General features: G+C 42.5%; 3 protein-coding genes across 5 annotated transcripts; 1 reads left to right on the top strand and 2 right to left on the bottom strand.

Annotated features, from left to right (window-relative positions):
- Positions 1–263: 263 nt before the first annotated feature.
- On the bottom strand, positions 264–1,537 carry LOC135671436 (inorganic pyrophosphatase 2-like). The gene is made up of 4 exons (XM_065179549.1): positions 1,318–1,537; positions 1,115–1,236; positions 831–1,032; positions 264–745 (listed from the first exon to the last, which is right to left on the bottom strand). Exons 1-4 carry the CDS (start codon positions 1,456–1,458, stop codon positions 377–379), a joined length of 834 nt encoding a protein of 277 aa, XP_065035621.1. The 5' UTR covers positions 1,459–1,537; the 3' UTR covers positions 264–376.
- A 2,865-nt stretch (positions 1,538–4,402) lies between these two features.
- LOC135671407 (probable F-box protein At4g22030) lies at positions 4,403–5,641 on the bottom strand. Its single transcript, XM_065179511.1, has one exon. It carries the CDS (start codon positions 5,639–5,641, stop codon positions 4,403–4,405), a length of 1,239 nt encoding a protein of 412 aa, XP_065035583.1.
- Positions 5,642–8,851: 3,210 nt separating this feature from the next.
- LOC135671427 (BEL1-like homeodomain protein 2) lies at positions 8,852–14,693 on the top strand. Of its 3 annotated transcripts, none has more exons than XM_065179538.1 (6): positions 8,852–9,210; positions 10,440–10,642; positions 10,901–12,306; positions 13,748–14,106; positions 14,193–14,253; positions 14,364–14,693. In XM_065179538.1, exons 3-6 carry the CDS (start codon positions 11,032–11,034, stop codon positions 14,448–14,450), a joined length of 1,782 nt encoding a protein of 593 aa, XP_065035610.1. In that variant the 5' UTR covers positions 8,852–9,210; positions 10,440–10,642; positions 10,901–11,031; the 3' UTR covers positions 14,451–14,693. The 3 variants fall into 3 exon arrangements, with proteins under 3 accessions (XP_065035610.1, XP_065035609.1, XP_065035611.1); XM_065179537.1 differs by having other exon boundaries at positions 10,888–12,306; XM_065179539.1 differs by lacking the exon at positions 10,440–10,642 and having other exon boundaries at positions 10,888–12,306.
- The last annotated feature ends 595 nt before the right edge of the window (positions 14,694–15,288 follow it).

The raw sequence follows: 15,288 nt of genomic DNA, 5'->3' as shown, positions 1-15,288 counted from the left end.
CTGACGTTGGGTAGATCGCTGACGTCAGCTCAACGCTCGGCCCCACCAGCAGTGATCGAGGGGTCGAACGAGACAGGGAACACGGCTTGACCGGCGCACGAGGCACACGACATCAGTTAAGGAGAAGGGCCCCACAAAAATCGAAGCAATGGGAAAAGCGAGGTGACGTCAAAGAAAGGGAGATAACGTCATCGAAATCTCGGCGGTGCTGCCGCCGCCCCTCGACGTCGACGTCGACACGCAAACGAGCACGACGCTGGATGTATAATTCTAGGCATTATTATCATTTCCTATTCCGAATCGAGTACACGAAGACACCCAAAATCAACGCAGTATGGTCTTTGACCGCATTCGATCACTATCTACGCTCGCACGTTCAGTTAGGAACTCGAAGAGGCTTGGGTAAAGCCTCATGGGAAGACAGTGGCATCGTCGTCTGAAACTTGCAGTCGGCTGAGATCAACCGGTTGGCGTCGCTGCCACGGGCCGAGATGGAGTCGCCGATGAGTCGAAGCAAGACCTCCTCGAGCTCCTCTGCGTCTCCCCATCCATGGATCTCTGCTCTGAGGGCACGAGGATTGGCGAGTATAAGCTCCCACGCGGGATGGTTCTTCCTCGGCATCACGTAGTCCTCTTCGCTCAGCCTGAGCGCGGGACAGTAGTCTCCCTTTCCATCGCCCAGGTAAATAAATCGCTTCCTCCCTTCGAGAGATGCTGACGCTTGGATTCTCTCGATGATCGTACTCTGGGCGGTGGGCAACAGCGTGAGACAATAAAAAGGGATCAGAAGATACGATCTAGCTTACACGTACGTGTTTAGTAGAACTCACCTTGCACATGTTGGGCGGGCAGAGACCGCAGCCATGGGAGGAAGTCTTGAAGTCATGGTAAGGGAGGATTCGGAGCCTTCCTTCCTCGTCAACGTAGCCTGGATTCGTGTTGATCTCCGAGAAATAGCTCCCCAGTCCATGGTGATCGAGAATGGTCTCGATGAAGAATCTATTGGCGTCACTCACGATCCGCAACTCGCACCTGAGAACACAGACAAGACGTCGGGAGGGAGACGGAGCATGTTAATCATCGAGAAGAGCGATGAACGGGGCGGAGCACATACCCGAGAGCGTAAGCTGCTTTGACGGCAGCGACGGTGTGGGCGGGCAAAGGAGCCCTCCTCAGGCTCGCCGTGATCTCATCGACCGTTCTTCCCTGCGAATGGAGCGCCCCCATCACCCTATCCTGAAGCCAAAGCAAGAAACCGATGAGGAACGGTCGAAACAAATCGACTCTTCTCACGAGCATGCGAAAGAGAAGATATACCATGGCGGAGTTCCATGGCATGGTTTGGAGCAGCTGGTCGAAGAGCTGCGTGCCGCCGAGATCGTCGATGACCCAGTTGTCGCTGTCGCAGTCGATGATGGTCTTGTCGAAGTCGAACACCACGATGACGTTGTCGGCCATGGCTCAGCGAAGAGACGTATCGGAAGAGAAGGCAGGGGAATGGCAGGCAGATAGGTTAGGAGCTCCGACGGAGAATCCATTAGCGCGAGGTATTTGTAGGAAGGAAGGAAGGAAGATGCGGATGGAATATTACTGACGAGGATAGGAAGATGCGGTGTCATGAATTATATTCTACGGTGGTGCTCTTCGATTCCCACACGATTTGGGTGGTGGGATGACCTCCGACTGCTATTAGTGGGATATGTTGGCAGGATTATTAGGGGATTTAGGAATAAACTGTGAGAATATTCTGGCTCAACACTCGAGCACCCACCAATCCAGACGTGTGGTTCACGCACGTTCCATTTGTTCTTGCGACTTTACGACCGTAGGGCGTCGTCCATCGACGACGACTCCCACATTATAAATCATTTTTTCTTTATCAAATATTATATTAATTTATTATTTTTAGTCCTTGTGATTTTGATTATAAATCAATTAGATTCTTATAAACTCATTTAGTCAAATCTGAATTAACATATGTTAAAGTTTGATTCATAATAAATTATTAATATAATGATACGTATAATTTAAATTTTAAAAAATTAAAATTTATTTTAACCCATGTGATTTTTATCATTGACAACTTAAACCCTTATGGTTTACTCATGTTTAAAACGTAGAGTATAAGCTCCTCTTGTTAAGCTTGAGTTAGTAGACGTTATGGTCTGCTTACATGGCATATTAACTCATAATTTATTGAATCTAAAATCATAAACTTAAAATATCTAAATTCAAATGAATTATAGAATCATTATTAATCAATTAGGTGATCGAATGGCATAATTTACGTATTAACTTATTGAATCTAAAATCGTAAGCCCAAAATATCTAAATTCAAGCGAATTATAGTATAATCATAAAGTATTAATATAACATTATATAATTTTTCATAATTTTAATAGGTTAGGAAAGTGTCAGCATTGTTCTTCTTCTTCTTCTTCTCGTTTGCATCTTCAAGTTTGTGGAACATAAATCTCTCGGTTGCCACATCAACATTATGATCAAACAAGGAGAGTTTACAGAGATGTGACAGACAGATCTAATTCTGCTGTTCGTCCAATTTCCGCAAGCTGATGTCAACTTTAGATTAAATAAGAGTAAACCGATATCAAATGAAGTCAAATGCCGGGTTCCCAATGGGTCAATGGGTCAGGTGGTGTTTTCCTTTCACATGGTTTTGTCAAAGGAGAGAGAGAGAGAGAGAGAGAGAGGGTTCACATACAGCTACTTTTTTTAGATAATAATAATAAAAACAATATTATTAGTTCAAGATCAAATTAAATTAAAAAAACCAAGATAAAAAAATATTAAATTTATTTATTTTTTAATTATATATTATTGGACCTTAGCCCCGTAGACATGAATACTTGAGACTTATAGATGTATATAGATAGATGTCATCTATTTATGGATGTAAAATATAATTTAAAGCAAAGGTTTCTTTATCTCTATAATTATATTTAATCAACTTATGTAAAAGATAAGTTAATAATAAATCAAGAGACCCTAATCTCTATAAATCTATCTAAACAATTTATTTAAAAGATAAGATAAAGGATAATAATTTATTTATTTTTTTTAAAAAAAATATATTTTAAAGATAAGTTTCACTTTGCTTCAAAGATATTCAAGCAATCTTTTGTTTTAAAGAGACATTTAGTTTGAAAATAAAAGTATATCTTCCATATGAAAAATGAATTCTTTGTATCGAGTTGTCAAAGCTTCAATTTAATATTCACTTAATCACCATCGTCACATATGTCATCGTAACCTTAATTTCTTCATTCATAGCATCATCCCACTTCTTAACATCTTTGACTTCATAAAAAAAAAAGTAGACAATATTATCGTCAATTGGTTCTTAAAACAAATAGTAACATATGTTTACATTGTTTTTTTTCTTTTTTTCTTCTCAATGTTGAAATTTCTTTCTTCACGAATATAGTGAAATCTCTTTATCGCTTTCCTTCATCATTAGTTGGTGATAAAATATATATATATATCAGCGGATTAGGAAATATCTAAATTCAATCGAATTATAGTATAATCATAGAGTCATTATAAATGGATTCCAGTCTTCACCTACTGGTTTTTAATTTATATTATCCTCTTTTTCAAAACTTTATAAAATCACTTTTTAAGAGTTATAGTAATTATCCTATTGGAAGAAAATACAGTCCAAAATTCTCATCTTTATGTATATATTTAAAATTATTTTGATTCATTCTACTATTGGAACAAAGTTCACAAGTCAGATAAAAATCTGGACTAATATTCTGACCCTTAATCTTTTTTTATTGTTATTAGTAGTCTCATCTTCTTAATAATTATATGACCTATATTTTTAATTGATCTTATAAGTCATTTTATCTGATCTAAAAAAAACCATATCTTAATGCAACAATTTTTTTTAAAATATATAAATTATATTCATAATTTAAGATTATTTTATAAAAAAGACATATATCTTAAATTACATAGTTATAATATGAGAGGTGACTTGGATAATCGTAGTTTCAATTTTGATTATTTTTATATGATTTTTACTTAATGGTATAATAAGAAACAACAATCAATCTTTCTTTCTACGATCTATGTCATACTATTTAATCGAGTATATTTGTTATTAAATTAACAAATTATTTATTTTATAATATGACCATCAAAATATTTTAAAATTAAGTATAAAATGTTGTAAGTTTAAGATCCTACAAATATATATTTTTTAAGAATTTTAATATAACTTCTTTTTTATTTGATTTAATCTTTAGTTGATAGTATACGTATATATATATATATATATATTGCTTGACAAAATATTCATCTTTGAAATAAAGATTAAAAAGAGGAGTAATATATTCTTCTTCTTCTGGCATCAGTAAATATTTGAAAGAGTCAAACCTTAGAACAGCTTCCCGGCACACACCTTGATATCTTCATCTTTACATGAAGCAGTAGCATACGGCACAAAGTCTCTGAACTCGGCGAGGCTCCTTCCGAGCTGCAAAGCCAGCTTCAACTTGAACAGCTCCCCGTTCTCCCTCTTCTCCACATCTTCCTCCCCCAGATTCAACTCGATTTCCTCTTGCAGCCACCTGTAGAAGCCGGCATTGTTCCGGAACAGCTCGAACACCATCCCCACCTGCCCCGCATGCTCCAACGTGTTCGCCACAGCCGCCAGCGACCCTCCCGCCACCGCAAGCAGCGCCGGCAGCGGCCCCAGAGCCGAAGCGCCTATCGATCCAGATCCGATGGTAGCGAGGCCGGCAAATATCGGTCCTGCGGTAGCTAAAGCCCTGTTGATGTTCAAGGCCGCCTTCCCCACCGTCACATATTGTTTCTCGTCTTTCAGCTTCAGAACCTTGAGAAGGCCCGCCATCTCTTCTTCCAGTTCTTCGCTCCAACCATTCCTCTCTGCTCCGTTCGTGCGTCCGCGCTGCGCTTCCGTCTGCCTCTGTCGGAGCTTCGGCCACCAACGTGTGGGCTCCACCTTGTCCGGGAACTTGTCGAGCATTCCGGGGAGCAGAGGGAGGGGATACGCCTTCTCGAGAGCGAGCACCTTGTCCATGGCGTCGTCGACGTCCGACTCGGTGGGAGCTCGCAGGGAGAGAGCGTCGTGGATCGATCTCTCGAGTTGTTTCCACATCCACGTTGCTTTTCTTTGTTCCTCGGCCAGCTGGGAAGGCTGAATCTTGTTGACGATCAGCATCATTCCGGTCGCCGTGCCGAACAGTAGAACGGACGCTATCTTCAGCGGCAGCAGCTGCGGCGTTGCACCTCCAGCCTGCATCGATGAGACTCCCGCCATGAGCGAGCCGACGAGGGTGATGGAGTTGATGGAGTTGGTGAGGAGGTGATTCCAGTTGTTCCTCTGTGCTCCGATGATCGCGTGCATGTTGGCTCTGTCAGCGACAGCCTCGGCTATGGCAACAAGCTTGGCGACCACCAACTCTTGGTCCTCGTTACCCTCGGTGGCCGCGTTCTCTTGCTTCAGCTTGAGGTCCTCGGTTGCGATCTTGTTCGTTAGCTTCCGAAGGTAGATGCTTCTCGTTCTGAAATTGGCGGAGCGATAAAGGCTAGCATGAAATCTCGGACGAGATGATGAACACGACCGCAAAATCTGGACTCGAAGAGCCGCCATCTCTCTCTCTCTCTCTGCGTTTGATGTCTTCTACCTCCAGTGGGAGTCAGAGCTTGTTTGTGATGGGATGGAATGAATGCTTTGCAGTGCATTTATGAAGCAGTGGCTCTGATTAAAGAATTAAAGAGAGAAGGACATGAGCTTGGCGGTATCTGTTGACCGACCGGGTCTTGAGTTAGGTCAGACCTCAAAACATTGCAAGTCCAAGAGCATGAGGGAAGGAATCAGTCAAGACGACTCTCGAGGCTCGAATTAAACTGCTCTTTCCTTCAAAATACTAACAAAGATCTACGCTTTGACTTCTCGATTCATTGACATGCACAGTCTCTCGTTGTGTTTGACTGATATGAACAAGAAGGAACGAGTCTGAACAGTGTGTTGACGACTGGAACTCACGCGACATCATAATATCTACGAATTTTTTGATGACATTAACTATATGATTTGATCGGTACACGACTCTCTGTTTCGGTCAGGTCAATGGATGACAGAGTATGAGGTCTGTTCGACGACATCAACCACCTCCAGAATCGCTTTCATGAGCTGGTGGCGTCGATAATGTTCATCGTCTCACTTTAATGATGAAAGGTGTCATGCAATCGGAATAAGAAACCTTCTTGTATCGACTTTCGAGAACTCGCAAATGGTCCATCTCGTTCTTTCTCGTTGCACTCTATGAATCATGGCTCGGCATCTTCATCCAAACCATCATGATCAAGACGAGGCGCTCCTTCAGAGGATCACTGACTTTAAACCTCATCATTAGTCCCGTGATTCTGGGAAGATTTTGATGATCGCAAGTCAGAGATCTGCTCGCCCACAAATCAGTGCACAGTTTTGGGTTTCTTCACGAGCACAGCACAGGCCTCTCTCCTGACCTGATCGACGACACTGCTTTCTGCAACCGAGGCACTCCTGGTTGCCGAAGCTTCGCCAGCGCGTAATGAACCCAAACAACCGGTGCTCCCGATGGCCAAATTTGCACTTTGAGATCACAGCAAATCAAGAATGGTTAGCTTCGACTCAGACTCGGATTTGGTGAACACATGAAACCCAACGCGTGCACATTCTCAGCCTTTTGGGCGGAATCGATCGTAGCACAATGTTAGGTGTGAATTGTTACCTCAACATTTATTCCGGTGAACGACGTGACAAAAGCCGCATGCTGATGAAACCGGCGGAAAAGCTATCACCAGCGATCGATCGCAACGTGACAAGAGCCTCAGGAGAGATGAGAAAGATGTTGGGCAGTAAAAGGTTTCCCAAATGTTACCGGAAAGGCAAATTAACTGTGGAGCCAACGTTTTGTTCTGAGCCATTTCAACCCTCAAAATCATGTTTGTACCATTGTCGTATGCTCCATCATGAAGCTGTTAGACGCCCATTATTCTATGGAACTCTGTCCTCTGTCTTGTCTTTTGCATAATTAAGTGCACAGTGCTCTGCAGCGACTCCACTCATCTTGCTGTAGAATAATGGGCATCGCTTTTGTTTTCTTGTTCTTCGCGATGCTGTTGTCCGGGGAGGGGGCGGCTTGCAAACTGCAGTCGAAAGGCTTTTTGATCCTGTTGGAACAGGGGAAGCCAAAACCAATCTTGTTTAATGGCGATCGGAATCACGCAATCCATGCTTCCTGCAATGATAAGTCAGAGTGACCTCCGATTTGCATATCCACAATCGGGGAGATCGAATGATATCTCCGTTCTCAATCATGTGAGGTTCACATATGTCGTACCGAGCGGGAGCCCATCGACGGGGGGGCCTGCGGCTGCTTCATTTAATTCATTCATGGCCGAGGGCGGTGGAGGGGAGCTGCTACTGCTGCTGCTTCTGGTGGTGCACTGCATGTGCTTGCGTACAAGGACATGTGGTTCAATAAAGACCTGCACCCTATCAGCTTGAGCTCAGAAAAGCTGGCCCCCTTGCCTTTTCTTCCTTTACCAAGAACTCGCTCGGTTTTGGATCATTGCCTGCGACGCAGTGCTGCTGTTTTCTTCTTGTGTCGAACAGTGGAAGAGGATGGTAGACGACCATAGCGTTATCTGTGTCTCAGAGTTTTGTTTCCGAAGCATTATTGAAGGTCAGGTGAATGAGCAACTGCATGTTTTGGGACGCATTAAATCTGTCAGAAATCTCCCCACTAGATTTGGCTGACATCATGTTGTCCTCTTCCTTCCCAATACATGCGCTTCGTCTACTGTAACCAAGAAAGGAGCTCCTCTCTCTCTCTCTCTCTTCTCCGTCGCAAGTAATGCCTGTTCAAGCAAAAAAAACAGTGGGCTTAAAGGCAGAGTACTCGTTGCCTCTGAGAACAGCTGCCAGGAGCAGAGGTCCTGCGCAGGGTTTCAGATTATTTGGTTGCCACTATCATTGCAGTGAGAAGCAGATGGAGAGGGGGAGGACAACGGAGATTAGGAGAGAGAGAGACAGAGAGAGAGAGAGAGGAGGAGGGACGGTGGGGCCTCGAAAGCCTGCACAAAGTGGCACTGCTGCTGCTCCTCCTCCTCCCTCAAAACCTTGTTTTTTTCCTCCTCATCAATGCCTCTACCATCTCCTCTTGGCCTTTATTATTATTTTTTTGGTTGCATGGCCTTGATTGATGACGCGTATGTACCTTCGCTGCCAAAGCTTATGGGATCCTGACTCCCTCAGAGCTGCTTCCCCACTTTCTGGACCAGCGTTAAGCGAAGAAAGAAGAAACTCATCTTTTGGCGTCTGGTTGGGGTTTTCTGAGCTCGGTGAAAAGAGGAAACAGGTTTTGGTGGGTGAAAAAGGGAGAGAAAGTGAAGGAAGACTAAAACAAAAACATCATATTAAACCTTGCACTTGGAGAATGAATCGGCGGAGGAATGATTGTCTTCATGTTCAGCCTCGAAGAAACCTATCCCCTCAATCATAGGACAGGTGAATGGGCATGATAAAAGTGACTCTAATGGAGCTTCTCCTGTCACACTAACTTGGATTTTCCTTTGCTGTTATTGTTTGTTGTTGCTGGAGGTTGGGGGGGAAAAGATGATGATTTGCAAGCCACTTGTTCGACCAAAGGACCCTCATGCTTTTTTAAATCTTCTGCGCTTGTACTGTCAAGCCAGGGAAAACCACACTTCTCTGATCACACCACAGAGAATCCTACTTAATGTAACCATAGCCTTTGGCCATTTGCTCTCTAGGAGAGGGAGGGAGGGCATGATTCTTCTTTGGCTCTGGGACCCATTGTTTTTGGATTTTGTGCTTGGTGAAAACCCAATTCTCTGATCACTCCACGAACGAAGACCTACCATAAGTGGTCTTGAAAAGGATGGATGCCTGATGAACTCTGTACCCCCATTGTTTTCTTGCTTGTTCTTGAGTAGTGATGAGAGAAGGCCATGTCTTGTAGGCATTCTATAAGGAAATCACCCACTTCCTTTTTTAGGCCGAAGAAGAGCTCTGCTCCTGTGAGCTCGGGAAAACAGTGGGGCGAGATATCAGGCCTGATTTCCTTCTCGGCTCTGGTGCTCCAGCTTTTGCTCAGGGTTCAGGGAAGAGGGGACAACCTATGTCTGTGCTTTTGGTGACTGTTGAGTGAGGTTGGTTCTCATGGTGCTTTAATTGTTTATGCCGTATGAACTCTTATTCTTTGCTTACGAATCTGGGAAAAACCATGTCTTTTGTTCCTTTCATGCACCGACGGATCAAATTTTCTATTAGCTTCTGCGTTGTAGTGTGTTTGACTTCTCTTCTCCTCCACCTTGTTTCGCTTAAACCTTTGTTCGTTTTGACTTCTCGTTGTTCCTTTAAAGCTCTGCTCTCTGTATTGTTTTCTACTTGCATCGTATGAAGTTATAAACCACCACATCTATTACCTTCTTGAAGCAACTACATTTTCTTCATCTCGGATGGTGTCTGTTCTAGGCATGGAGTTGGTTCTACTCTCACTGGAGCAATTGATAATCCAAGAACACACCATTAGATAGACCTACGGATACAGGGATTACTCACTCTGAACCATTAAGCACGACGTTCCTTGCGGCTCCAGTGCTTGTTGGACGCTGGAATGGTCCATTAAATTCTCTTTTTGGCTATTATCTGAGAAACTCTTAACCCTGCCTTCACATTTAGTTCGAATGCATGGTTTCCATCTGAAGAGTGAGTTCAGGTACATGTGTAGATCTGGTACGGCAGGCTTTAGCCCAACAGAGGTTGTACCCGAGTATAGAGCTTAATGTCTTTAGTGTTGTAGTTAACTAGTTCCCTGTATGTTCAGGAGAAACAAACCATGAGCCCTTGTCTGGATCTTAAGGAGATTCTTGAGCAAGGTGATGGCAACCATTTCAGCTAGCCGAAGATTGATGGAATAAATTAAGCTTCTATTTAATTTGTCTTCGTCCAAACCTTGGAGCTTGATCTCCAGGGGATTCAGGAATTTAATACCATTAAAATCAGATTTTCATTTATATTGACTGTTATTAGTTCTTCTTGTCCATGTCGATTTCATTATCGAGTTACAATGACAACTCGCGATGCCCACTCGTTTCGGTCGACAGACTGACTGAATCTACATTGATCTAAATTTTGTTTAGCAATGCTCTTACTGATGGAACTTAATTGTGCTGGTTATAAATATTTAACGGTCATAGTAAAATCATACAAGGAATGTAATGATGCAATTTTGTTGCATTACTGAGCAGTTCATCACATTGCTAATTCTATTTTATATTTTAACATGTATCTTGACCCTGAATGTGCTTTGATGTTTGTGAATTAGTTCCCATGTTTTATCATCACTGATTTATAATAATAACACATTCCATTTCAGATCATCACTTTTTATCTACTGTTTGAAGATAGAAGCAGTCGTTTTCTCTTTCCTGTTTTATGTTTAATCTCCAAAGATAGAAGCAGCCATTTTCTTTGTTGTTTGAAGATAGAAGCAGTCATTTTCACTTTTTATCTGTCGTCTTCGGGTGCATCCTGTTGGTGACGAAAGACGTTCAAAGACATGATGAGGATTCAGTGGATGTAAGCTTTTTTGTATGCTCACTCTTATTTCTTGTGTCAAAGCTCTTTAACTCGTTAGAAGAAGTGATTATTACCAAGATGTGTATGTCTATGAATGCAACCATCTGTTACGTAAGAAGGTTATGCCATATGAAATCTGCATCCATCTTCAAGTCATGTTTCCAGACACCTTCACCGTTGGTTTTAGAAGAATACAATTAACTTGCTTCCTATGTTGTATTTCTTTGAAATATTGTGTTTGACAGTGATTCTAAGTAGGGCTGGGTTGACAAGTCAAAGGGTCCTTACTGCAGACCGAAGTGGCATCTGAACTTCAATATAATAATTTTCGCATATCAAGCGGTCCATCGGTAGCTTCTTGAGACAGCAATTCAGCAGCTTGCACCGCAATGGAGAATGATGTTTTCAATGGCTCACTACCAATATTTAATCATGGTCATATGATTGTTGATCCAGTATCATCATACATGCTCTCAGGTCCTCTTGGACAGTCAGGCTTACCAGATCACAACAGCAACAGGCAAATATTGGCTGGAAATCCGATGGTTTCTACGTTGCAAGAAGAAGCAATTGATAGTATCTACTTGACAAAAAGTGGTGTTATGGCATGTAGTGACGTTTCATTTTCTAGAAATATTCCTCGGATCGGCAACGATTCAGTGAATGGTCCCATCGGAAATGTTGGCCTGCATGAGCATCTCCCAGAAACTTCCCTATCGGCCGCTTCGGTTGCTAACCTGTACTCTTCCACCAATTATTTGGTGGAAAATATCATCAAGGTTGGTACTGCTTCCACTTTAGATTTGCCATCCGAGGAGATGACCGTTCCTGCTTCCACTGACATCCACAATAGCCACAATTCTTCACTTTCAGCATCACCACACTGTAATTTTGGGACACAACATGATCTCAGTCTTCTTGCGCCCAAAAATGGCACTATTGGTTGTATGTGGAATCAGAACGAATTGCTCGACCATCAGGTGCTTCTAAGTAAAACATTTAGTGTGGTTCGCCCATCTTATCATGTGACAGGAAGCTCACAGCCTGGTTGGAATTTTTATGAATATGAATCAAATTGGAACTTCAACCATCCATGTGGTGATACCGCTCGAGCTCCAGGTAGCGAGCTGTCCCTAAGTCTTGGCTCCTGCCAGCCCTCTGTCACGGACATGGGGAATAATGGTGATCAATGTTCTGAATTAAGCTGCTCTGCTGTAACTCAAGTTGCATCAGCTGACAGTGTTCGCCCACCTACTGAATTACAAGCTTGCAATCATGCTATCCAAAACCCCGTTCAAGATTTTCGTTCGGGAATGACGCAAAGAGAAACTATTCCTTGTACTGAGAAGCCTTCTTTTTACCAAGGTTGTAGTCTTGTTCAGTTATCCCATATGCTGTTAGGATCAAAATATCTCCAAGCAGTCGAAGAAGTTCTTTCTGAAATTGCAACCTATGCAGTAGAAGATCTTCAAAGGGTAGATGATTCGCCAGATGAGAAGATGTCTATTTCTTCAAGCTGCTCCACCGTAAGAGAGCTTCCGATATCTGTTTCAGGAGAACTGCTGCTTTCATTTGGGGACACTGAACCCCTCGCCGGTATGGATTCCCAAAAGTTCCAGGAAGCCAATAGGAAGAAAACTGAGCTGCTATCAATGCTTCAGTTGGTAAGTGAAACTTCATAAATACATTTTTTTTTAAATTTGATGGTCCATTTATTTAATTTCTAGCAGTCATTGAGATTTTCATTTTTCGAGTTCTGCAGCTTGCGTGCAGCTGCATAGTTTGGAATGATAAATACTTGGCATAGTTTAATTAGTTACTTGCATAAAATTTTCGCACATTGGTTTGATGGAGTGCCATATTAGGCTTCCTTATCTTTATTCTGAAATATCTTGGTTATCATTTGCATTCAACAATCTGTTCTTTACATTTTCATATGAATTTCTTACATAGGAATGACATATAACTCGATCCTGTTTTTTTTCCTCTTAATCGCAAACTGACGATGCTCCTGTGTAGCAAATTTACGGATGCCCAGGTGTTGAATAATGTTTATCCTAGTATTTTATGTACCGTATCCTGTGAGTTTCAACATGAATGCTTTTCATGGACTCACACTTACATATGAAACTAATCTTGTAAGAATAGTAGGTTTCAGCTCCACAATCAGATACTCTCTCTGATTGCTATCATTGGTTCAATGAAGTTAAACTAGGAGCGTCATTGTTCAGCATAAGAAAATGAACCTTCAAAGACAGTAGCACTTTGCATCAGGTTTTCCACTGATCCACTTACATCGCTTTGCATCTATTATATAAGTTTTATCTCAATTACTCGATGAGGTGTGCAATGAAATTATGGGGCCCTGCTATGAAGCCCATAAGACAATTGAGAGAGGCTGTGAGGCTAGCTAACCTCTTATGCTGTTTTTAAGTTGATGCATATAGGAAGCTGCTCTTCGGTGTCATGTAAACTCAAAAAGTTTCATGGATAGTATTCCATCATCTTTTTGGTACTAAATTGAGTAGCTGTATCGAAGCTGGCATCGTGTCAGTTCATGTACAAGTCACAAGGACGCATGGTAAGCAAGCACTGCAGTGACAAGTTCCTCTCTGCTGGCATCATCCATCGTGTCTCAACTGCTTTTTACATATGAATCCGTGCCTTATCAGTCGTTTATCTATATTTTCTTATCGAGCTATCTAAACGAAGTCTAGTTTTTCGAGCAAACTATGAGCATTACTTTGTTGTTTTCATGATCTAGAGACAGTAGCCGATAACCGGCTTGCCCACTTCAGATTGTGCAAACAAAAGACAAAGCCATTGCAAACAGCAAGTAACACACGAAAGAACATTACTAAGAAGTCTCTCAACCTTTTCATGCCTGTTTTTAAGACTCATTTTGAGCCTTTTATGCCCGCTAAGTCGTCTGGACCCTTTGCTACAAAGGTTGTTAATAATAGTTTCGGTAGCTTCTTTTATGGAACTTATCCGCATGTGATCGAACATTGTCAAAGATAGTTAAGCTTTGGTAGCTTCTTTGATGAACTTTTTTGTACGTGTAGTCAATGATTGATTGTTATGATCTTTTTCTTGAAACTGTAGGTTGATCACGGTTACAATCGCTGCTTAGACCAGATCCAGAATGTGATAACATCCTTCATTTGCATATCCCAGTCCGGCACCTCCGAAACCCATGCTCGCTTTGCGTTGCGTACCATTTCGGCCCTCTATAAAAGCCTGAGAAAGAGGATTACCAGTCAGATTCTTTTCATTTCTCAGCAACCAAGCACGGAACCCATGAAGGAAAAAGAGAGGAGCTTTGAATCTTCATTACTGCAGAAGCAATGGGCTTTGCAGCAGCTAAGAAAGAGCGATCATCAATCTTGGAGACCCCAAAGGGGTTTGCCTGAGAAATCAGTCTCCGTTCTACGGGCATGGATGTTCGAGAACTTTCTGCACCCGTGAGTTGTTTTTCAGTTTCACTGGTCTGGTGTTTCCGCATCGATCTTGTCGTAAAAATTATCGGCAAATGTTTGAACGATCTCAGGTACCCGAAAGACAACGATAAGCATGTGCTCGCGATAAAAAGTGGTTTGACCAGGAGCCAGGTACGACGATTAACCATGGTTGATTCTTGGTCCTCTGCATTTTGTATGCATCCCATGAATGCAGGTTGTGTCTTAACTGTAACGAAGCTAATTCTCGCTTTTGATGCTAGGTTTCCAATTGGTTCATAAATGCTCGCGTCCGACTCTGGAAACCGATGATAGAGGAAATGTATGCCGAGCTTAATAAAAAGCAATGAGACGCGACGGAGGATCGGATGGTGAAAGCTGAAGCCACAGAGATCTTGCCAGCCAGAGAGGTTCCATGCCGGTTAAATGAACGACTCATGCCGGGCGACCGAGAGGTCATGTTTTGATTAGTATCTCGTCAAGATTATGTATAAGGATGTTGCAATGTTTAATTTGGTCATCAGGACATCAATCCTTTGGGTGGAAATGCAAGGGTCCAAAATAAATCGAGTTGCAGAAAACGTGAAACGACAGCTTCTGCAGCAATATCCTCTCTCTCTCTCTCTCTCTCTCTCTCTCTCTCTGTCTGTGCCAGCTGAGAAGAGCAGTGGGTTGATGATTAGGAAGCCTCTGTTGTATGTAACAAAACAAGGCTACCGAATCATGCGATTGTCATCTGTTGGGAGTAGGCGACCAAACCATTCAATTCGATTACAACACATAAGAACTGTCGATGTACCATTAAAGAGACTTGTTTCGGATGCCTCGCTGCACTGTGTCACCAGAAGAAGTGGGATAAGATACGCGGGCGACAAGAACTCTTCAACCACTGCTGTCGACAACAACAGACTGGCATTTGTAGTACTGATGGCTCAGCGAATATTTCGAGAGAAAAATGGATGAGAAACAATGTAACGAAGAGTGTTCTGCATGGCCCAGAAGTGCTACGTACCTCTGCACCACACCATCTCACACTGTGACCGCACAGATTAGGTCCTCAGGATAATAGTACTACAGCTCATGGATGCGCCGTTCTGCATGAGACTTCTAAGCGAACATTTCCTGTTTCGGCACGTCAGAGCCGCATTAATGCTTGCGATCGATGGGTTTACCCACTTTTCCTTTCTG

The sequence above is a fragment of the Musa acuminata genome, unplaced genomic scaffold (assembly GCF_036884655.1).
Source record: "Musa acuminata AAA Group cultivar baxijiao unplaced genomic scaffold, Cavendish_Baxijiao_AAA HiC_scaffold_1139, whole genome shotgun sequence".
Lineage (NCBI taxonomy): Eukaryota > Viridiplantae > Streptophyta > Magnoliopsida > Zingiberales > Musaceae > Musa > Musa acuminata.
Note: the sequence above shows the minus strand (reverse complement) of the source record. Positions and strands in the feature narration are given on the sequence as shown.